At 43.7% G+C, this 24,339-nt stretch overlaps 1 protein-coding gene across 1 annotated transcript in view; it reads left to right on the top strand.

The window, feature by feature from the left end:
- The window catches only part of Cacna2d4 (calcium voltage-gated channel auxiliary subunit alpha2delta 4), a 108,430-nt gene that overhangs the window by 11,400 nt on the left and 72,691 nt on the right, over positions 1-24,339 (top strand). The window contains exons 7-18 of the mRNA XM_046459834.2: positions 8,852-8,912; positions 9,452-9,602; positions 11,172-11,246; positions 12,070-12,159; positions 12,273-12,386; positions 12,986-13,064; positions 14,106-14,239; positions 14,652-14,729; positions 15,436-15,516; positions 16,598-16,672; positions 20,728-20,814; positions 21,302-21,373. Coding sequence (XP_046315790.2) covers positions 8,852-8,912; positions 9,452-9,602; positions 11,172-11,246; positions 12,070-12,159; positions 12,273-12,386; positions 12,986-13,064; positions 14,106-14,239; positions 14,652-14,729; positions 15,436-15,516; positions 16,598-16,672; positions 20,728-20,814; positions 21,302-21,373 — 1,097 coding nt within the window. The remainder of the gene's footprint in view (positions 1-8,851; positions 8,913-9,451; positions 9,603-11,171; positions 11,247-12,069; positions 12,160-12,272; positions 12,387-12,985; positions 13,065-14,105; positions 14,240-14,651; positions 14,730-15,435; positions 15,517-16,597; positions 16,673-20,727; positions 20,815-21,301; positions 21,374-24,339) is intronic.

Genomic DNA, 24,339 nt, shown 5'->3' with positions numbered 1-24,339 from the left:
TTATTTGTTTTATATCTGATCTTAGAGAAAAAGCTTTCAATTTTTCACCAAGTGTGCTGTTGACTGTGTGGCTTTTTTCATATATGGCTTTTATTATGTTGAAGTAGTTTCCTTCTATTGCTAGTTACTGAGTCTTTCTTATGATAAAAGGGTGTTGGGTTTTGTCAAACGCTTTCTCTGCATTAATTGAGATGATCTTGTGGATTTTTTTTCTTCATTCTGTTAATGTGGTATATTACAGTGGTCAATTATTGTATGTTGAAAAATCTTTGCATCTCAGAAATGAATCCTTGGCACAAACTCTTAATGTGCTGCTGAATTTGTTTTGTTTTGTTGTTTATTTGGTTCTTTCCTAGTATTTTATTGATGAGTTTTACATCAATGTTAAAGAATATTGCTCTGTAGATTTCTTTTCTCATGATATCTTTTCTGACTTTGGATTAAGGTAATTTTGGCCTTACAGAAAAGTTAAAAAGTATTTTCTTCTTTTCAATTTTTCAAAGTTTTTTTGTGTATTGGTATGGGTTTTTTGCATGTGGCTGTATTTACCAGTGAAGCCATCAGGTCCAGAGCTTTACTTTGTGGGGAGATTTTTAATTTTTTATTAAATCCCCTTATTAGTTATAGGTTGGGTCATATTTCACACTTCTTCATAATTTAGTCTTAGTCGGTTTTCTGTTTCTAGGAATTTGTCCATTTCATCTAAGCTATCCAATTTGTTGGTAAACAATTGTGCATAACCTCCTCTTACAATCATTTTATTTCTATAGAATTGGTAATAAAATCCCCACTTTCATTTCTAATTTTAATATCTTGAGTCTTCTTTTTCTTAGTCCTCTCATTAAATAAAGCTTTGTCAGTTTTGTTGATCTTACAAAGAATCCACTTTTTAGTTCACTTATTTCCTAATAGCTATAAATTTCCCATTTAGCATTGCCTTCACTTTAACCCATAAGCTCTAATTGCTGTTTTCATTTTCATTCTTTTGTTTTATTCTAATTTTTTGACCCATTTGTTCTTTAAGAGTGTATTATTTCATTTCCACAAACTTGTGATTTTTCTAGTTAATTTTTGTTATTGATTTCTAACTTCATTCCATTGTGGTTAAAAAAAATACCTTGTATATTAGCTATTTTTTAAAATCTACTGAGACTAAACTTATGACCTAACAACATATAGTCTATCTTAGAAAGTGTCCCAGGTGCACTTGAGAAGAGTATGTTGGTGGTAGAATGTTCTGTATATGTGTGTTAGACTCAGCTGAGTTATTATGTTGTGTAAGTCCTCTATTTTCCTTTTACCTTCTGTGTGGTTGAGTATTGAAGTCTCTGTTGAGCTGTCTACGTCTCCCTTCAATTCTGTCAGTGTCTGCTTCATGTGCTTTAATGATCTATTAGGTGCATATTTACAACTGTTGTATCTTCTTGCTGTACTAAACCTTTTATTAATATATATTATTATTCTCTGTCTCATAAACTTTTTAGTTTAAATTATTTTTGTTTAATACTATATACCAATCTTGATCATTTTTGGATACTATTTTTGTGACTCTCTTTTCATTCTTTCACTTTCACCTATTTGTGTCTTTGGATCTGAAGTCTCTTATAGGCAGCAAATAGTTGGATCATGTTTTTATCCAAGCTGTTAACCTCCATCTTTTGGTTGGTGAGTTTAATCCATTTACATTTAAATATTTGCTAATAAGGAGGAAATTTTATCATTTTGCTATATCCTTATCTTTTTTCTATTTGTTTTCTATATCCCTTATAATTTTTTGTCCTCATTTCCTGCATTACTGTCTTGTTTTATGTTTAGTTGATCTTTTAAATTCTGTTTTCATTTTCTTTTGTACATATTCTATAACCATTTTGTTGGTGGTTACAAGTGGGATTACAGTTAACACCCCAAGTTTATAATATTCCAATTTAAATTTATACCAGATGAACTTCAATAACATACAAAACCCTGATCATTTATAGCTCCCTTTCCACCCCTTTGGTGGGTGATGCCACAAAATTACATCTTTATACATCATGTGCCTCAAAATAAATCAATAATTCTTTTAAAGGAATTAGTCTCTTAAATTATGTAGAAAACCCAATGTGGAATTGCCAAAGTCATAATAATACTTGTTTTAGACTAATAATTTTTTTAAAATTTTATTGGGCTTTTAAATCATGCAGAAAACAAAGAGTAGAGTTCAAACTAGTGTTAAGTACTAGTTTTATGGTTGCCTTTGTCTTTACTTTTATTGAGGTCTTTATCCAAATGGCTGCAAGTCCTGTCTAGTGCCCTTTCATTTCACTTTGCAGGACTCCATGGAGCATTTCTTGCAGGGGATGTCTAGTAATGACCAGCTCCCTCAGTTATGGGAATGTCTTAATTTCTCTGCTGCTTTTAAGATTCTCTCTTTTTCTTTGCTTTTTGAAAACTAGATTATAACGTGTCTTAATATAGATCTCTTTGAATTCATCTTACTTAGTTTGTTGAACTTCCTGGATGTTTATATTCATGTCTTTCATCCAATTTGGAAAGTGTTCAACTGTTGTTTCTTCAAGTACTCTCTTTTACCTGCTCTCTTACTCTTCTACTTTTGGGATACTCCCCAGTGATGTTGGTCAACTTGATGGAGTCCCAACTTGAACAGAGTCCTGAGACTCTGTTCATTTTTATTCAACCTTTTTTTCTATCTGTCCCTTAGGCTCAATGATTTTCATTGTCCCATCTTAATTTCACTAGTTTTATTTTCTTCCTGCTCAAAATTTCCTTTAAATCCTTCTAGCGAATTTTTCATTTCAGTTATTACAGTCTCAGTTCTAGAATTTCTTTTTTTAAATTTTTCTTTAGATTTTCTCTCTCTTTACCGATACTTCCATTTTGTTTATATATTGTCTCTTGACTTTCTCCCCATCTTCTTTTAGTTCTTTGAGCATCTTGAAGATAGTTGTAAAGTCTTTGTCTAATAGATTTGCATTGGATATTTTTCAGACAGTTTTTTCCCCTTGACTGAGCCACACTTTCTTATTTCTTTGTATACCCAGTGATTTTTTTTTAATTGAAAAATGAACATTTAAATCTAACAGTGTGATAATCCTGAAAACTAGACTCTCTCCCTTATCCAGGGTTTTACTATTGTTTTAGTGATGGTTTTTGGCTTGTTTGATTGTGTGCTTGTTGTTTGTTCATTTTTTGGTAGGTTCTCTGGGATGAAGATCAGCCTGGGGTGTAAATTTAAGGTCTTCTCAGTCTCTTCTGAGCATTTTCCTGGGCAGGCATGGTCAGGAATAATTTTCTTCATATATGCATATATTTAAAGTATTTGCTGATAAGGAGGAACTTCATATATGCAGGGTCCATATACAACAGGGTCCATTTTTGCCCATGGTGGCTCCTGCAAGCTGTGTACAAGCTGCCCTGAGAACACATGCACAGCTGCCTGCCACAGAGCCAGGAGATGGGTTGTTGGGGGTGGATAGCTGCTATTATGCTAGGAGCTAAAATTGAGAGAAATTAACTGCAATATACTATCAAAGACTTCCCCTACAAGTTGCAAGCCTTTAATAGACACCAAAGTTCCAAAATAGTTACGACAGATTCTACCAGCACAGATTCTTCCCTAGATAGGGAGATGGATTTCTGGTGCTGCCTACTCTGCCATCTTCCAGAATCCTCTTTCTGCTTTGCTTGTTCTTTGAAATACATAAAACTAGTTTAGTATATGGATATTTGGAGCTTGCTTCTTCATCTGTATTGTCACATCTTCTTTGTCACAGTTTATCCATCCTTTTGATCCTATATGAATTGCTTCCCATCTTTGTTTTTCATTTTTATAAGCAATATTGTTATAAAGACTCTTGTCTCCTGAGGTATATTATATCCTGAGATATAAGAGTTTCCCTTAGTTTTATACCTAGGAATAAAATTGCTAAGTTTTTTTTATTAATGGACCTTTATTTAATTAATTTGTTTATATGTGGGGATGAGAACCAAACCCAGTGCCTCACACATGCTAGGCAAACGCCCTACCACTGAGCCACAACCCCAGCTCCTTGCTAAGTTTTAAGATATATGAATGTTCACCTTTGACAAAAAATTTCAAATTGTGTTTCAGAAACTTGTACCAATTACATTCCAATAAGCAATGACTAAGAGATCCACATCTTCTTTAATTCTGGATATCATTAAATTTTAAAATTTTTGTTGATGAATTTTTAGTCAAAAAAAAAATGGCATTTCACTGTGGTTTGACTTTGCATTTCCCTGGTCACTCATGAAGTAGAGCACCATTTTATGTTATTAGCTCCTTGTTCTTCCTCTTCTGTGAAATACATATTATATTTTGCCCACTTAACTATTGAATTTTCTCATGTGAATCTATCCTTGCCTTCCTATGACTACCCTAACTTGATTATAGTAAATCCTTTTATACATTGGTTGTGTTTATTATTGTTGTTGTTGTTGTTATTATTATTATTATTATTATTATTATTATTAGGTCCCAGGGACTGAACTCAGGGGCATTCAACCACTGAGCCACAACCCCAGCCCTATTTTGTATTTTATTTAGAGACAGGGTCTCACTGAGTTGCTTAGTGCCTCACTTTTGCTGAGGCTGGCTTTGAACTCATGATACTCCTGCCTCAGCCTCCCAGGCCACTGGAATTACAGGCGTGTGCCTCAGTGCCTGGCAGTTTATTAATATTTTGTTTAGGTTTTTTGCATCTAGGGCTGGGGGCATAGCTCAATGGTAGAGCACTTGTCCGTCATGCACAAGACCCTGGCTTCAATTCCCAGCTTCATTAAAAAAAAAAAAAAAAAGGAGAGGATTTTTGTGTCTATATTTACAAGTGAAATGGTCTTCTAATTTTTCTTTCTGTACATGTTGGATTTTCAAAGTTATACTAGCTTTGTAAAATAAATTGGAGTGCATTCTCTCTTTTTTCTGGCTTTGGGAAGAATTTGAATAAGATCTCTTCCTTGAAAGTTTCATAGAAGTTATCTATAAAACCACATTGGCCTGAAGTTTTCTATATGGGGATATAAAATTATCACTTCAATTTAGTTAATGCTTGAAACATTAATATGACTTTCTATTTCTTCCTAAAATTTAATGAAATACTTTTATTCAGAATCCATTCATTTCATCTGAGTTTTCAGATTTATTCATATGAATCTATTATTCTCTTTTAAATCTCTGCTATATCTATTATTGTGTATCTTTTTTGTATAATTATATGTATTTTTCATAATTTTCCATTGGTTTCTCTATTTGTTAGTCTTTTCAGGAATCATCTTTTGTTTTTGTTGGTTGTTCTCTATTAGTTCTTTGTTTCATATTTGATCTATTTTGGCTCTAACTTTCTGATCTAAATTTTTTTCTGCTTTCCCTTTCTTTGGATTTATTCAGCTGTTCTTCCTCCTAACCTCTTAAATGGACACCTAGTTAAATTTTTGGCCTTTCTGTGTTTCTAAAATAAGTATTAAGGTTGTACCCCACCACCCGAAGCTCTACTTTTGCTGCTTTCACAAGTTTTGATCGGTATAGAGTTTGTGATTTTTTTAATTTTTAAATTGAGGAAAAATATACATAACATAAAATGTTCTATATCTTTCATCTTTGAGTACATTTTTAAGCACATACTGGGGTTGAGTGTGCTGTCACTGTACAACCATCAACACCATCCATCTCCAGAACCCTTTTCATTCTGCAAAGCTTTAGTTCTTATTGAATCTTGACTCTCTGTTATTTCTTCCCCTCAGCCTCTGGCAACTGTCACTCCACTTTGGTCTTCTGTACTGAGTGGCAAGTAGGGTATGACTAGAGGAAGTGAGCCTCTGGAGACATTCCTTTGGGGTTTATATTTCGTTTCTGGTGCCTCGATCCCCCTCCCCACTCTGCTCTGTGATAATGTTCTGCCTTACTTCAGGCTCAGAGCACAGCAGTCAGCCAACCATGGACTGAATTTCTGAAACCAGGAGTCGAAATCAACTTTTCTAAGTTGTTCTGGTTGGGTATTTTGGTCACCGACTGAAATAGTACTGACTAAATTTTCTGTCTCTGTTCATTTTTTGGTCTGCTTCATCTCATTAGCACTTGTGACACGTTTCATTGTAAATCTCCTTTGTCTGATGTTCACAGAGCTGACCCAGCATGCTCTGCCCATTGTGTTTACCTACGGATGCTTTTTTTCTCCTCATTCTTTTTAAAATATATTTTTAGTTGTAGTTGGACACAGTACCTTTATTTTATTTATTTATTTTTATGTGGTGCTGAGGATCGAACTCAGCACCTCCCACGTGCAAGGTGAGCCCTCTACCTCTGAGCCCCAGCCCCAGACCCTCGTCCTCATTCTTGAATGATGTTTTTGCTGGGAGTGCAATTCTAAATTAACTTCTTTTCTCTCAACATTTAAGACTGGCTTTTGTTGTTTGGGGTGGTGGTGATGGGTTTCTTTTTTATTTGTTTGGTTTTTTTGTTTGTTTGCTTCTGGCTTGTGGCTTCCACCAGGGTTGAGTGTTTTGGTCTTTTTTTTTTTTAATTTTTTTATTGTTGGTTGTTCAAAACATTACAAATTTCTTGATATATCATATTTCACACTTTGGTTCAAGTGGGTTTTGAACTCCCATTTTTACCCCATATACAGATTGCAGAATCACATCAGTTACACATCCATTGATTTACATATTGCCATACTAGTGTCTGTTGTGCTCCGCTGCCTTTCCTATCCTCTACTATCCCCCCTCCCCTCCCCTCCCCTCCCCTCTTCTCTCTCTACCCCCTCTACTGTCATTCATTTCTCCCCCTTGTATTATTTTTCCCTTTCCCCTCACTTCCTCTTGTATGTACTTTTGTATAACCCTGAGGGTCTCCTTCCATTTCCATGCAATTTCCCTTCTCTCTCCCTTTCCCTCCCACCTCTCATCCCTATTTAATGTTAATCTTCTTCTCCTGCTCTTCGTCCCTACTCTGTTCTTAGTTACTCTCCTTATATCAAAGAAGACATTTGGCATTTGTTTTTTAGTGTTTTGGTCTTTGTGGCTTTTTTCAAGATATGTATTTATTTGCTTTTGAAGTTCTGCAGTTTCACTAAGTGTGTGTGAGTGTCTTGTTTGTTTTTTATTAACTAGATTATTTATTTCTTCTTTCTAGTTGTACATGACAGTAGGACGTATTTTGACATGGCATACGAACATGGAATATAACTTCACATTTTTGTGGTTACATGATATGGAGTTATGCTGGTCGTGTATTCATATATGAGCATAGAAAAGTTATGTCCGATTCATTCTTCTGTCTTTCTCATTCCCATCCCCACTTCCTTCCCTTCGTTCCCTTTTGTCTAATGAACTTCTATTCTTCCCTCTCCTCTCTTATTGTGTGTTAGCATCCCATATCAGAGAGAACATTTGGCCACATATCAGAGAGAACATTTGGCTTATTCCACTTAACATGATAGTCTCCAGTTCCATCCATTTTCTGGCAAATGCCATAATTTCATTTCATACTTTATGGCTGAGTAATATTGTCTTTTTATTCATCCTGCTTGGGATCTTTTGTGGTCCCTGGTCTGAGGAGTTGTGTTTTATCAGCTCTAGAACATTTGCCAACATAATTTCTTTAAAGTTATCCTTCTCAAACTTTCCTCTTTCTGTGTCTCCAATCAGACATGTATTAGACCTTTTCATTCTACCCTGTATACAATTCTGGATAACTCCTTTAACTGAGTGAATTTTCTCTTTACCTATGAATAATTCGCTAGCCACTTAATTTTTTTTTACCTAAATATTTTCTTCATTTCTCAAAGTTCTATATTTTTAAGACTATTTCTTCATTACTGATCTTCTCTTATTGAACATTCTTTGTGATTTCTCAAACACACCTATCCTTTATTTTGTATTTGGTGGTTTCGACTTCTGTAATTCCTGGGCTCGTAGTTTTGCTGCCTCTCACTCAAAGGGCCGTGAATCCTCTTTCTTCCCTTGTAATCCAGCAGTGTCTGAAAGGGCACATCATATCTAAAGTAAAACTACTGTGAAATTAGAAGATCCCTTGAAGCTTCTAGATAGTCATGATACCACCACATTTTCTTTTCTAGTGCAAGCACAATATATTACAATTTCAATAATTATAATTTTTAAATCTTATTTTGAACCCTGTGTTCCAAATTGTGAAAGTCACTCCAAAGAGAGATTTTTATTGTGGATCACATTAGTGTTTTCTGTGCTTTGTGTGTCTTTATCTAAATGTTGGGTTAGATGAATAGAACAAATTCATCCCAGGTTCTCTACTAGTGGTCAAAGCAACGTCTTTGATGGCTGGCCATCCATTCATTCTTTCATTCAGGTGACAGACATTATGAACTCTGCTTGGTCCAGGAATCCCTGACTTCAAGTAGCTTATAATCGTGCAGTCACATCATTTCTCCCAGTCCAGGGAGGAGTGCTAATGAGCTTAACCTGAATACAGAGCAGAAGCCAAAGCGCCTGGCTCTTTCTTCTCTTTGTCCATACTTTGCTAGATGGTAATGGATGTTAAAATCACACCATTCCAGAGCTTCCCCTTCCACTATTTGATAGGACACTGAGCCTCACAAAAATCCCAAGGCCCCACATATAGGGGTCCTTTCTGTCTGTGAACTTATTCCCAATTTTGGCCCTTTGAATTTTGGGTGGTATCTCCTTTCCAGCTGCCTCAGTTTGTAGGATGTGGTCAGGTGCTCCTTGTCCTCCTGCCCATGTCCAAAGCAGGTCCTTCCCTGGGAATCCTAACTGTCCTGGGACTTAGCACGCAGCCAGGGGCTCTGGGGTGACCTCATTGAGCTAGTGAAAGAACCAGCCTTGATTTCCCCAGGTATAAAATGGACACCGGATGAGAATGGAGTCATTACCTTCGACTGTCGAAACCGTGGTTGGTAAGAGCTCACAGGGAAGTGCTTTGGTTTTGCTCCACTCATGGTCCCCACCCTCCCCAGCACCACCCAAGGCCTTGGGTATGTAGAAGCCTAATTCCACACAAGAGCAGGAAGAGTTAGGGTAGCTGGACTCCTCCGTCCACAGCCATGTGTGCTCCAGCATGGATTGTAGTGTCTCTCCAAACCAGACCCCCTTCCAGGACACTGGGCTGTCCCAACTCTACCCTGTGTTACGTTCTCCTCTCTCTCAACACCCTCTTTCCGGCAGATCTGTAACCTACCCCAGGCTGGAATCTACTTCTCCCTTTCCTGCTGCCAGCCTCTCAGGGGTCCTCGCTGGTCTAAGTCAAAAAGGATGAGGGACTTGGCCAGTCCCATCAAGTGGACACATTTCACTTCCCTGAATGGCTTCAGAGTCCAGTGATTATGGGGCATGATAAAACCTGTCACTGAGGGGACATGGACTGACCTTGGGGCAGAATCTAAATAGGCCCTTGGTCAAGTGTTTTTTCTGACCTGTCCCTTTCTTTCTGCTAAAGGTACATACAAGCTGCTACTTCTCCCAAGGACATAGTGATCTTGGTGGACATAAGCGGCAGCATGAAGGGGCTGAGGATGGCTATTGCCAAGCACACCATCATCACCATCTTGGACACCCTGGGAGAGAATGACTTTGTTAATATCATTGCGGTAAATGTGCCTCCCTGTGCTGGGGTAGCTCTCACTTGCTCTAGGAAAACTTTCCTCCATCTGTGTCAGGACTTTAACTTACAGCCAGTGGATGCCTCTTATCAGGCAAAAATTATTTCCTCTGTAACTGGGGCCCCCAACATAAGGTGCATGGTTCGCCTAAGGATGGGCTTCAGGAAGTCCGGGAAGTTTCTAAAATCTTATGTAAAATGTACACATCTGGTTTTCTGAGTCCATATCTTTTGTTAGTTTTTCAGAGGACTCTAGATCCAATACTGGTTAAGAAGCACTGGCCAAGTTAGACCTACTTTATTCACATCCACGTGCTCTTGAATAATGCCTGTCCCTGAACAGCCTCCCATGCTGCTGGAGGACAAATGATCCCTGGTTCTTCCTCTTTGACAATTCCAGTTCTCCCACTTCCTTTATCCCACCAAATCCAGACACAGTGGGGAAAAGAAGAGGAGAGACATAAGTGAGGCAAATGATTTAAAAATCCAATGAAAGGGGTTGGCCAGCTCAGCCTTCAACAGACGCACAGTAGACTGTCCACCGTGGGGTATTCTTTTGAGGGCTACATGATCCAAAAACCTCCTCTGCCAGTCTACCACATTACTGGCATTTCTCTTCTTTACTAGAGTTGACTTAGTAAAGAAATGTCAAGAAAAAGTTGTCTAACTTCTCAATGACCATGTTGGGGTGTGAGGATGCCCCCCAGTCCCTGAGTTGCTCCCCGAGGCCTCAGCTTACCCACCTGCATCACTCCTAGCCCCCTTCTCTCCTCCCTGACCCCAGACCTGTAGCAGTGACAGGAGGACCACAGAATATAGGTTCCACATTCCACAGGAGAGGGACAGCACCCTCGTCTCTCACAGCCTGCCCAGTCCTTTTCTCCCACCTCCTGTCCTGCTTCCCCAGCTGCCATGAAGTAACTAAAGAGGGAAGCATCACCCCAGAGTCCCCAGAACCCATGCAGCTCTGCTGTGATGTCATCACAGTCCCTTACTTAAGCAGAAGGTGGATTAGGGACACCTTGAAATTTTGTATTCCAATTGTGAGGAGTGGGGTAATTAAGAAAAGGGGAGCAGTGATGATTCATTTTTCTCCTTACTCCTCCCACTGCTGATAGTTAAAGGACCCTCTGCATAAATGCAGGGCAGGGCAAAGATAAAACAGCACATCTTTTAATCTCCTACTCAGGCCCCTTAAGGAGGGACCCACATGTGGGATTCTGGTGCAAGACCAGCACCTCATTTGGTTTTGGAGGCAGAGAACAAAGAGATTCTTTTGGTAACTTCAGGGTCTCTCTGTAGGCTCAGGAAGGTGTCACTGAGGCAGCCAACTGAGGAAGCGTACCAGGGCCAGGTTTGAGGGAGAATGTTTAAAGCAAAGGCTCTGTTGTTACTCTGGTCAGACAAACCGCAAAAAGCACAGAGCACCCTGAGACACTACGCAGGTGCCCACGTGAACCCTACTCCTGAGCAGCTGGGACTTCCTGAGCCTTGTTGCTGGGCCCTGACTCCCACCCTGACCCGTCTGTTCTCTCCTCCCTCCTCACCTCGACTGCAGTACAATGACTACGTCCATTATATTGAGCCCTGTTTTAAAGGGATCCTGGTCCAGGCGGATCGAGACAACCGGGAGGTGAGTGTCCACGCGTGGCCCTGTGCCCTTGTCAGGACAGAACCAGGGTCTGTGAAGACTGCTTTGTGGCTCCTTTTGCCTACTTGGAAAGCAGGATGGCAGACCCTGTTCATAGACACCCCGGAAATCACCCTGATCGATGTGTTGCTGCTAATCAGATCAAAGTGTGAGCAAGCAGACCTCACGTCCAAAGGGTCTCCCTTCCTTGGGGAAGTGAGTCTCTCTCTGTGAGGATCCAGGGCTCAGTTTCCCCCTTCACTTCCTGTGTGGGCCTTTCTCCATGTCAGTCTCCATGACAGTTTCCCTGAAGGGAGGACAAATTCCAATGCATAGGGTTGAGTCATTTCCTCTGATAAAAGGAAAAAGATAAGAGGACATGGCAACAATTTTTAAAAGGGAGCATTTTCATGTCCGTCTGCAGGGAGTCTGGGTTTAGTGTCCTCTCGAATCTTGGCCTCAGTCCCTGGCACCCCCACAGTCTTCCTGTGACGTGCTTGTGACTGAGTCAAGGGCTTGATGCTGAGGTCATTCATTGCCTCCAGCCCTGGACTATCCTCCTCCATCTGGTTGGCCTCGTGTTTGCACTTCCTTCCAGTGGGAGGATGGATCTGTGCCATGCCATTCATTCTCATTATCTTGGGGGCATTTGAGAAACGTCTGTTGTAGGGGTCCCCCCCATGTGATTAGCCATATCATCCAGCTAGGACCCCGCAACCATGCCCTTCTGGCAATAGTTCCAAGTAGCCTCCTCAATTCAGACCAGAGACGAAGGTTCCCTAGAATGCTCAATCCACTGAACCCCCTCTACTGTTTACCCTGACAGCATTTCAAACAGCTGGTGGAAGAGCTGGTGGTCAAAGGTGTGGGGGTCGTGGACCAGGCCCTGAATGAGGCCTTCCAGATCCTGAAGAAGGTACCTGCAGGCTGTGAGGCCTGGAGAGCCAGGGGATTAGGAGGGAGCTTGGAGACAGAGGTGGGATAGTCCTATTGCCTACTTGGTGACTGAACTCCTCCTGCCCTACACAGTTCCAAGAGGCCCGGCAAGGAAGTGTCTGCAACCAAGCCATCATGTTGATCACTGATGGGGCCGTGGAGGGCTATGAGCCAATATTCAAGAAGTATAACTGGCCGGACCGCAAGGTGATTGTTCTGTGGGAGGTCATGGGGAAGGAGGGTGCTTGTCCCACTACCTCCATGGAGAGGACAATGGCAGAAGAGCCTCAAGTTCAGTGTTCTTTCCCATTAGATTCATTCATAAATTCAGGTATGTCCTAATTGGAAGTTCCAAAATAGGGTCACTCTGGGCCCCAAGGACTGGTGTAAGGACTTCAGAGACCAAAATATGTTTTCGTGGGTTTTTTTTTTTTTAATTTTAAAAAAATTATTTTTTAGTTGTTGATGGACCTTATTTTATTCATTTATTTATATGTGGTGCTAAGAATCAAACCCAGTGCCTCACACATGTGAGGCAAGCACTCTACCATTGAGCCACAACCCCGCCCCAGAACACGGTTTTGAGACATAAGAACAGCCAAACTGTTTGCCCTTGAACCTACTCCATATTCACCGTGGCCCAGGGAAAGCCACTTTGCTGCCTTGGCCTCAGGATCTTCTCTGACCAAAAGTGGGTGTGACTGGAGAACCCCAAATTGAGAGTGGCTTGCCCCAACATCTAAGCCTCACAAAAGTGAAGATAACACTATTTGTGTCTGCTGAGCCCATCCTGTCTTATGGATTAGGTCCGAGTTTTCACTTACCTTATTGGGAGAGAAGTGTCCTTTGCTGACCGCTTGAAGTGGATCGCCTGCAACAATAAAGGTGAGCAAAGCGCCTTGCTTCATACATGCAAATTAAGCCATTAACTCTAAAGGAAAAAACAGAGGGTCACCGTTTTCTTGGGGATAATGTTTTGTGTGCAAGCAGTTCTGTATCTCTGACCAGAACCCAAGACCTGGGTTTTTCGGTGTCACCTTAAGCTCTGTTAATTTAACAAAAATTCATTGAGCATCTACTGTGTACCCAATACTGTTTCCAGGTGCTAGGGAATCAGGAGTGATTAGAATAGATTTAGAATCTGATATAATCTAAAATGTGCTGTAATGGTGGAAGGGCACAGACTGGCTGGTCTGTTCTACGGGTGCAAAGGAAGAGACACTTCCCCAGGTTTGGGAGATGGAAAGGAAAGGTATTCCAGATGGAGGGAATAGCATGCTCACAGGGTCTGAGACAAGAGGCATACTGGGACCTAAGAGCTGTTCCTTTTTATTGGCATGAAGAATGAATGTTTTGTGCAAAGTAATGAGCAATGAGACCAGAGAGGTAAACATGCACTAAACCATTTGTAGCCTTATGAGCCATGTGCTCTTTTAAATATCACACTATGGTTGCTACAGAGAAGAGGCTATAGGAACTCACCCTGTAACCCCAGAGACCTGAGAAAGGATGGTGATCCAGGAAACTAAGAGGCTGTGTAGTAGAGGAAGACAAGAATCACTGGCTTTGATTGTGGCCCTGAAAATACACCCTACAATGGAGTGACAAGATAGAATATTTAATGGAGAGTACTGTCATTGAAACCAAGGCCCCTGCTACTCCTGTGGAGCTTGGAGACCCCTCTGAGATGTCCCCAGTGGAGGCAGTGTGGGCCTTTGTCTCCCTCTGGCCTCCAGCTGCCCCTGGTGGACAGGGTATAACCTTGGAGAAACAGTTTCCCATGGCCTGGGCTGTCCCAAAAGGGGCCCAGCTGTGAGCCAGGAGGTCCTGTGGGCCCTGCCCAGAAACTCTGAATGACATTGGGGAATGTCATTCCTCATTCTGCAACCATGGAACCTCCCCCCGCTCCCCCCCGCCCGCCACCAGGCTACTACACGCAGATCTCCACGCTGGCCGACGCCCAGGAGAACGTGATGGAATATCTGCATGTGCTGAGCCGCCCCATGGTCATTAACCATGACCATGACATCATCTGGACGGAGGCCTACATGGACAGCAAGGTGGGTCCTGAGGAGAGGAGAGCAAGGCTATGGTTTGTAGCAACCTCAAGTTCATATCAGAGGTTTCTGGGAAAACTCATGCTATCCCAAGATTCTTTGCTCCTGGCCTGTTTCCCGTGTTCATGCTCATCCTTGGCCTGGCCGGGATGAGACAGCTTAGTGAACACGCGCGGGAGCTAGGCTGGGGGCTCAGGACACGGGCCTAGTCCTCCTCTCCAGCCACCGCTCGCCCAGTATTCCTGCCAGCTCCCCTTTTTGCACAGAGGGGACACCTCACCTAAGGTCTCTCGCTTCCTGTTGGAAGGTGATTCTGAGTTGTTGGCCTCCACGACTGTGATTCCCCACTTGCTTTCAGTGGTGCAAACCAGTGGGTCCCCAGCCTCCCCACTGACCTCTATCTTTCCCCCGGCAGCTCTTTACCTCGAAGTCACAGAGCCTGATGCTCCTCACTACCGTGGCCATGCCTGTCTTCAGCAAAAAGAACGAAACAGTGAGTGGCATCTCCCCGTGAGGCAGCTGGGATCAGAACCTGGCACCTTTAGACCAGCGGGTCCACGAGGGTCACTCACGCTGGGAGCGTTCAAATGCAGATTCCCATGCTTTGTCCAAGAGTGGCTACGCCCAGGCCTCTTGGTCAGAGTGGGGCCCGGAGTCTGTCCTTCTCAAAGCTCCCTCTCTGCCCTGAGGACCCCCTGCATTGGGGATACAAAGTTAGAGGGGTCTTCTGCAAGCCTTCCAGCAAAAACACACATCCTACCATGTTGGAAAAACTCTGACTTGTGTTTAAGTCTCGGGGTGGGGGGATTTCTGGAGACTTCCCTTCTCTGTCTGGCCAGGAAATACTTTCTTACAGGTCCCCTGTGCTCAGAGCACCTGTAAGTTATGGTCCCCAGGATCCCAGTACTTCAGCCTCTTCTGTGAAGATTAATATTTCATTCAACTTTGGATTTCATCTAAATATTACCACTTAAATATTAATACTGGGCATTAATCTTCACAGCAGCTAAGATTACTCCTGGGGCTTTTTCTGATGGATTCTAAATTTTTATTCCAAAGAGCTCAGTCTAAAATCTAACTGCAGAGGAAGATTCATTTAAGGCCTAAATGGCTTCCTCTCTGGAGCTCTGGAGAAGCCTAGGGTCTGGTCTGGCCTCATTTATGAGAAGTCTCCTTAATCCTCCTGTTTTTCCTTCTAGAGATCCCATGGCATTCTCCTGGGTGTGGTGGGCTCTGATGTAACCCTGAGAGAGCTGATGAAGCTGGCACCCAGGTACAAGGTGAGCATGGATCAAGTCTCTGAGGGGAATGTGTTAAATTTCCATTGCTGTGACAAATTACCTGAGAAAATCAACTTATAAGGAGGAAAGGTCTATCTAGGTTTATGGTTTCAAAAGTGTTAGTCTATGGTCATTTGGCCTTATTGCTTTGCCAAGGTTGTACATCATGGTGGAAGTGCATGGCGGATAAAAAATGTTTACTTCATGGTAGCTGGGAAGAAAAGAAAGACTAGAAGTGACCACGGTCCCAATATCCCCTTTGAGGGCACACCCCAATAACCTAACTCCCTCCCACTAGGCTCCATCTCCTGAATGTTCCACTAACTTCCTAAAATTGCCACAGGCTAGCAACAAAACCCTTCAACAGATGGGCCTTTGTGAGACATTTAAGATCCAACTGTAATGGGGCAGGTACAGGTTCCCCTGGAGCTGCCCCACCCAGGCCCAAGAGCCTCTGTCCAGGCCATGGCAGCCAAGCCTAGAGTAGGATGGGCCCCCCTACTTAATCCCCAGACAGGTACAGGCATTGAGCATGGTGACAGCAGCTTGTCCTCAGGAGCCCTTTGTCACCACTAGCTACGACTTATTCTATGGCCTTCAGCAAGTTCTTTCCCTCCCTGGTTTTCCCAATCTGCTCCTCCATGCCACACAGTCCTGCTATGAGAATGAATGAGAGACGTCATCAAAGCACCTAGAACGGGCTGCGGTTGTGGCTCATGGGTAGAGCGCTCGCCTCAAATGTGTGAGGCCCTGGGTTTGATCCTCAGCACCACATAAAAATAAATTAATAAAATAAGGGTATTATGTCCAACTACAACTAAAAAATAAATATTTAAAAAAAAAAAAAAAGCACCTAGAGGCCGTGGTGGAAGAGTCAGGAGATATGTGCGTTATCATGGTTGTTGCAAACAGCAGAAGCTGGAAGGGACGTCATGACCAGTGGTCAGCATGCTATTGGTACATTGCTGTTCCTATTTGAAAAACTCCTGTGAGCGGCCATCCCAGCCATCCTGCAGATCCAACCCCTGTACTTGTCCAACACAGCAGCAGTCTCATGCCCTTTCTTCCCTGACTTTGGCAGCTTGGGGTACACGGATATGCCTTTATGAACACTAACAATGGCTACATCCTCTCACATCCTGACCTCCGACCCCTGGTAGGTACAGATCTTATTTGCCTTGGGATCCTAATGATATGGGATTTGTGGATAGTTTATAAATGTAGAACAATGCATGTATATTGGGCTCCACTTAAGATCCTAGAGGGTCATAGGAGAGAAAATATATAGACATTTTTGTCTTTGCTTTCAAAGTGTTTGCAATCTAGCAAGAGAGACAAGGCAAAAATATGTGAAGTGGTGATGTGTGGTCCAAAGAGCATGTGATGAAGGCTGCAGTTCTGAGGGCAACGAGTCCTGTAGGACATCAGCTTTTCATTACTATAACAAAATTCCTGAGATAATGAAATTATAAAGAGGAAAGATTTATTTTTCCTTGGTTTTGGAGGTTAGGCCTCTGGTGAATGAGGGCAGCACATCATGGTGGACCAAACCGGTTCACTTCATGGTTGTGAAGGAAGAGACAGAGAGAAGAATCCAGGGTTCCATAAATTCCCTTTGAGAACACACCCCCAGGAACCTCCACCTCTAAAGGCTCCACCCCCTCCCAGCCAGTGCCATACCTGGACCAAGCCTTTACCACGTGGGCCTGTTAAGTCCATGGTCCCCTCACTGCCGCAGTGTCTTGCAGTGTGACAGACACATGAGCAGAGCACCAGGGCCCCACCAAATGGGGAGTGAACCGGGGGAGGTTGCAGGTCCCCCTAAGTTTTTCTCAGGCTATTCCTGAGTACCCCGTCCTCTTCCTAGTTCTCCTCACCCTGATAAAGAAGCTGAGGGAGTTCTCACATGGGTTCAACTGAGCAACTGGTGGCTGAGAGAGAAAGCTGCATGGCTGTATCTGAAATCTCTACCTCCAGGGACAAGGGCTCCCTGCTGCCTCTGGTCATGGCACTGGGCACAAGCCACAGCAATGATGGCCACACCTCTCGGTGCAGTGGTTGTGGGTAGGAGAGTCAAAGTCCTAAGGAAATCTTAGCCTCGCCCCCTTCCAGTCTTCTACGGAGGAGGGGCTGCATCTCGGGGCAACCAACAGCAGGAGAACCTACCAAGGGGCTCCTCTGCCCCGGTGTCATTTGGAGAGACCTCTCTAAGCCATGCTCCATTCCATTTGGTTCAAATGGATTCTGAGTGTCCATGAGGTGACTGACCAGATACTTAAGGGTTTAGGTAGAGAGACATCAGGACACACTGGAGACCACCATGTCCCCTCTGTCTTCACAATTCAGTTCTGAGGGGCAAGCATCTGAACCCATGGCATGTCGCCATCTTGGACCAGTAAGTTCTGCAGGGGACAATCCCAAGTGCTAGCAAATGAATTATTGGGGGTGGGGGACACATATGTTGATCCTGGCACTGACTTGTAGAATTAAGGGGCCCTGATGAGAAACCCACCTATCACCACCTATGGAATCAAGATGAATATCAGTCTTCCACCAATCAGTTCATACTGTGGGCCTACTGTGTGTCTGGCCTTATGATGCTTTGAAGAATTCTAGAACCAGAAATGTATATCCAATTAAGGAAATAAGATGTGCATAATGAAACAAATAGAGGATGATAGCACATGGGACTCAATTACACAACAAAAGATGTATATGGTGAAGCCAGTGTCTTGAGATCTCTTGGAAGACACTCTCAGGAAAGTCATGAAGGATATGGCTAGTAATGTAGTCAAGTGCCAGGTTTCTGTTCACAACTAAAAGGCTCAGGGGTTACTCCAGTTGAACTGGGCTAACTGGGCTGTGCAAAATAACCACACAAGAGACACAAATACCTTTTTCTTTGGGGTCGTTGTGACAGCTCCTCTCACCTTAAGGGTCCGCAGGAAGAGAGAGAGTGAGAGCACGTGCTGACCCCTTTTATTGAGGAGAAGCTATTCAAATGAGGCAAGGGGTCAGGTTTCAGGGGGCTGAGTCTACGTTCATGATGTCCACTGTCAGAAGGTTGATTGACATCTGGGAGGCCACACCCAAGGGCACAATAAGAGAAGGGGACACACACAAGGCACTTCCATGGAAGATTCTATCCTAAACAGGGCAAAGGGTTATATTACAAAGGAACAGGTGAGCATAGCTTCACCCATGGGGCTGTAGCAGGACACACCCATGCACAGACACTGATCTTTGAACCCAAGAAGGGTGGGGAAAGCTCTGCCACATTTCTGTGACTGAGCACCTCAGCACCCAGCGGGGGAGTGTGACTCAGTCACATTCAAGGTTGGTCTCCCACAGTCAAGGAAGTCAAAAGCCATTCTGTGGACCTGAAATCATTCTATATCAGTGCCCCTAAGAAAGTGGAATCATGGTTTTAAAATAAAGGATTGAAGGCAATCTTTCAGGTGCCATCAGGATTTAGGAAATGGCAGTGGACTATTGCCAAAGAAAGAGATCCCTTGGAGGAGATGTGGGGACAGTGCAGTTTAATGAGTTTGGACATCAACGAAGCCAAGAACAGGAGCATTGTGCAGGACAGGGTGAGGAGAAAAGGAGAATGGAAGGGGGACACCACTGTGACAGTGAGACCACAGACCTACCAGAGAGACAAGAAATAAGAATGATGATTTCCTGAAGAAACTGAGTGAATGATTAAAAAAAAAAAAAAAAAAAAAAGTTTGGCAGAAGCAAGATACACAATGACAAGGACTTCAGCCACCCAAGCATCTGCTGGGGGCCTCATCCTACTGAAGTAGACACTCTATTTTTTAATTTACCCTGATGACAAACTAGCCTCTCTCCTTTATTTGATGGGATTACTAAACTAAACCGGGGAAGCGTTACAGACCTAATTGCAGAAAACTTGACAATATCTGTCTTGACAGAGAGGGAGACAGAGGTGTCGATGCTAGAAAATAATGACACTCAGAGTGTTGATTAATGGCATGATGTCAAGTTGGAGAGAGGTCGTTATTAAGCACTGCAGATCTCTGTAGCATTCAAAATCCTATCAACAAGATGAAAATGCAGGAGGCAGATGCCATCAAATCTGGAAGGTCTGGCTAATACAGTAAGTGAGAAAATCAGTACTCAGAAGGCATTCTTCTCAAACAAAGGGCTGAAAGTCATGAGATTAAATATATTAGGGATGCAAAGGAAAGCTCTGTGAAAGACCATAAAGGTACTGGGTGTGGCGGCCCACACCTGTAATCCCAGCAACTCAGGAGGCTGAAACAGGAGGATGGAGAGTTCAAGGCTAGCCTCAGCAATTTAGTGAGACCCTGTCTCAAAAGAAAAAATAATAATAAAAAAGGACTGGGGATGGGGCTCAGTTAAGTGCCCCTGGTTTCAAAAAAAGAAAAATAAAAAAAAGAAGAACGTTGACCAGGGTTGTGGCTCAGTGGTAGAGCACTTGCCTAGCATGTGTGAGGCACTGGGTTCGATTCTCAGCACTGCATAAAAATAAATAAAGGTCCAACAACAACTAATAAAATATTAAAAAAAAAAAAGGCCGTGAAGGTGTAAGTTAATAGTATATCACATAGGGAAGCCCAACAAGGTTTGACTGACTGAAGTCGCCCTCTGAGCTGCCAAGGTGGCGTTGCTGTCAGGAAGCCCAGCAGAATCCTAGGCAGGGGGTCAGAGCAGCCTTGTGCTAGTTCAGACCACACCCCACCGCATTGGCCAGATCCTAGGTGGAATAATGACTTTTGTCTTGGGGTTCCACTATGGGAGTGACACTGACAGTAAAGCCTATTCAGAGGCAGCTAACTCGTCTGCCAACTGGGAATGTTCAGCTTGGAGACATCTCGGGAGTGACGAGTGCTTATAAAATCTCAAGGGTTGCCAGGAGGAACACATCTGTGTGGCTCCAGGGGAGAGAACTGAGATCAATGGGTAAAAGTTGCAGGGAGACAGATTTCAGCTCCTCAGGAGGAAGAACCTTCTAACAATTAGAGCTGTCCAAGCCGGCTCACGAAGTAGGGAAGGCCTCATCCTGGGACATATTCACCCAGAGGCCATGAGCCCATCTGTGGCAAATGTCAGCAGGGGTAGCTCTACCCTGGGTAGAAGTAGAAATAAAACTTAAGAAATCGCTGAGATTCTTGGATTTGTTGAGCTAACCTCGTGCTTTCCTTCCTGACCGGCCTACTCCAGTACAGAGAGGGGAAGAAATTGAAACCCAAACCCAACTACAATAGCGTGGATCTGTCTGAAGTGGAGTGGGAAGACAAGGCTGAAATCGTGAGTGGGAACACTGGGGAAGGAGAAACTTGTGAGAGGCTATGAGTTTGGGGGTCAGTGTTCCGTGCACACAGAGCAGTTGGGTCCCAGAGCCTTTCCAAGACCAAGCCGGAGGCAATTCCCATAAGGGGCACTTCCTTGAACGACTATGAAAACATAACACTGTCTTCCTGAGTAACACGGATTAGGGAGGTGGAGCAAAAGCATATCTATCAGCGACCGAGTTTGTTTTAGCCTGGCTTTTGGTCTCATCCCAGAGGAAATTATGTCTCAGCAGCATGACACCAGTGTCCCCCGATGCCTCCATCTGCTTCGAGCCTTGGTGCCCACTCAAAGTGACAAGCTTAAGGACTCCCAGAATCGGGTCTCCCCACTGGTATTCTGTTCAGAGGACACCTGGAAGAAGCCAGTGTCCCAGGGGATCCCCTGTTGTCTGATCACCCCACTGTGTGCCAAGGAACTAATGCCACTGTCTTTCCTCTCCAAGCTGAGAACAGCCATGATCAATAGGGAGACAGGTTCTTTCACTATGGACGTGAAGGCTCCGCTGGACAAAGGGGTAAGGAGCTGGAGACGGAGCCAGGATGGGCAAGGAGGGTGGCTTCTTGGCATTTCACTGAGGTTTGCCTTGGACTTAGCTTAATTAGATCTTGGGAAGTGGGTGCTCTCTGCAGCCTGGAGGACTTGCTTAGGGGCCCATCCAAGGCCCGCAGCCCCAGGGGCACATGCCTGGCCAAGGCCTGCACTGCTGCTGGCACCCACGCTTGGCTCTTTGGAAGCTGCCGAGTTGGGTGGGTTAGCCCCAGTCGCAGCTCTTCTTCCTCCGCAGGCTGCCTGCTATTGGGCCCCTTGGTTGTTTATGACAGAAAGGGAAATGTGACAGTCCATTTTGCAAATTGTCAGCAGCTCTGCTACAACACATTTTGTGGGAAGAGGTTGAAAACCATCGCTACTTCTTGTAGCTGATTTCCATCGACTCTCACCACAGAGAATCAAGGACCGATACCTTCATTGGTACCATTACCGTTTTTACAGACTGCACATCATCTAGAAAAGACCATTTCATTTTCTCACGTAGAAGGTTCCGAAGCATCCACTGAATTCTCATTGTCCCTTGACATATTTACAAATGTCACCTCCTCCCACACAGCCACCCCCACCTCCTCCTCCTGCTGCCCATCTGCCTCAGCTGAGAGAACACAGCATCTGTCTGCAACAATTAGACCCAAGTTCTTCCACAAATGCAGACCTCTGTGGAGGCCAAACAAGAAAGCATTGGAAGGGCAAGCAATTCAAGTGTCCCTTTTAGGTCATGCACTGATTTTCACTGGGACTATTTAATTTCTGTGACATCTGTCTGGATTTTTATAAACTCTGAGCTGAGAAGGGCCTCCTTCCAGCAGACAAGGCAGTAACCCTGATGTCAGGCTACCTGTGAGAGCTGTCCCCCTAGACATTGAGGTTTATTTCATGCACCCTCATCCTTATCCCAAACAGACTCCCCCTCACACACACCCAGGCTCTCACTTAACTCAAGCCTGTCAGAGTATCTCACCAATAATGAAAATTTCAATATGCACATGGCACAAGGCAACTTAGAGAGAGACTTGAGTCTGGTTATGCTATACCCAGCGTACAGCGATTTCTGCAATGGGTGTAGAGCTGCCAAACACTTCTCCAAGACACCAAGGCAGAGGCCTAACCAGACCCAGCAGCCCAAACTTCTCCTGAAACCACTGCTCCATCCCTTTGAAATTTGTTCATTGCTGCTAATAAACCATCCAGGCTACATATTTGCAATTTAACCATCTTCATGACATATGGATACTTTGACATAAAGTAGGATGACTGCGACGACAAGGACGACGATGGATATTTCATAGCACGTAGACGTGCGTGTCTTGCTACTCTACTACTGTGACTACTAATGGTAAACCACATTTATTAGGAACTGGACTGAGCACTCATTTAATACTATCCTAGAAGGCCAAAAACTTGCCTGGGTCACCTACATGATAAATTGAAAATTCTAGAACGCACCCCCAAACCACTGCTGCAGAGGGCCTTCCTGAAGGACTGGCCTGAGTTCTCAACTCTCCAGCCTTAAAGGTTTCCCCATAGCCTCTTTGGAATTAGCATTTTTATTCCATCTTTAAAATCCACTGTCCTAGGGGCTGGGCTGTGACTCAGTGGAAGAGCACTCGCCTGCTGTGTGAGAGTCCAGGGTCAATTCTCAATGCTGAAGCAAGACAATTCACTGTCCCGTCTCCCTCTGCCCCATCAGATCTCACTCAGTTCTCTTTAACATTTTCTCTCTTCACTTCACCCCCGGAAACTCCCGAGCCTACACTGTGGGGGACATTTTGCTGGTATGCGGCCAGCACAGTGGCAGCCAGCCTTTGACTACTCTGATCTATTATGATGCCACTTTTCCCGGGTATTGCTACATTGTGTTCACCACCAACTGCTTTGTCTCCCCCACGTCTTCTCTAACAGTCAGCAGACAGTGTCATTATTTTCTTGCTGCTAGTCAATCCCAGCCCTCTCTCCCAGCTCCGTGGTGTGTCTCAATTTACAAGATTGTTCCTCCATAGAAACAATCTTCAGGTCCAGGTCTCAGCCAAGGAAAGCTTTCTTAAAGCATTGGGGGAATATCTATTATGACTCAAGCCACGTCCTGGCACGTGGTCACTGGCTCTGTTGTTTTCTCCTTCAGACTTTATAAACATCCTTACATCCCACAGATCAATTCAGACCTTTCCCCATCTGCAGATGTGCAGCCATGGTGGCATCCCCAAGAACAGTAGTAGAAACCACAGCGTGATCAAGAGCAGGACTTGCAAACTTAAAAACCTGCAGGGCCAAATAGGTCAGGTTAAGAAATGTGAATGAGAGAAGCACAGAGGTTTCAGGGCTGGGGTGCTGGGGCTAGGGCAAACTGGAGAGATACGTGCTGTCTAAAGGACATAGTCAAAAATGGAATTTGAAATATGTCTAGCTAATTCCAAAAATGTTAAAAGCACAGCCTGGGACAAGATCCAGGATATCAAACTTGTGAGGGTCCAGCTTCAGCCTGTATGCCTTTTTCTCCAAAATGTAGACCAATAACAGGTGTCGTACCTTTGACCTATCAGCAGCATCCTGGCCAGGTATCCTTAGACATGTTTAAAAGAATAATCCAGAAAAGCAAAAGTATCCAAGCGTATCTAACCTAGTGCACGTAACCTAGGAGCCTTTTAGTCATTTCACAGTGTCGATCATTTGGAACAAACAATTAGCAATGAGGGAAGGAGAGAGGCAGGCATAAGCTAGCTCTTGGGTTCTTCCAAATTCTTGACCCTGTTGACCTGGGTGCCCACACACATAACAAGGCAGCAGCAGGCGCTTCCAGATCAGAGCAAACTGCACAGTGCTGGTGGACTGTACCTGCCATCAGTGTGTGCAACAGCTGCCACTTGGCCTCTGTCCCCAAGTCTCATGCAGACTTCACTTTGGCCAACCCCAAACTTTGAGCCATGCAGGGAA

The sequence above is a fragment of the Marmota monax genome, unplaced genomic scaffold, assembly GCF_021218885.2.
Source record: "Marmota monax isolate L192 unplaced genomic scaffold, Marmota_monax_Labrador192_F-V1.1 WCK01_AAM20220418_F8-fsc00163, whole genome shotgun sequence".
Taxonomy (NCBI): Eukaryota; Metazoa; Chordata; class Mammalia; order Rodentia; family Sciuridae; genus Marmota; species Marmota monax.
The sequence above is the reverse complement of the archived record's forward strand: the minus strand, read 5'-3'. Positions and strand labels throughout refer to the sequence as shown.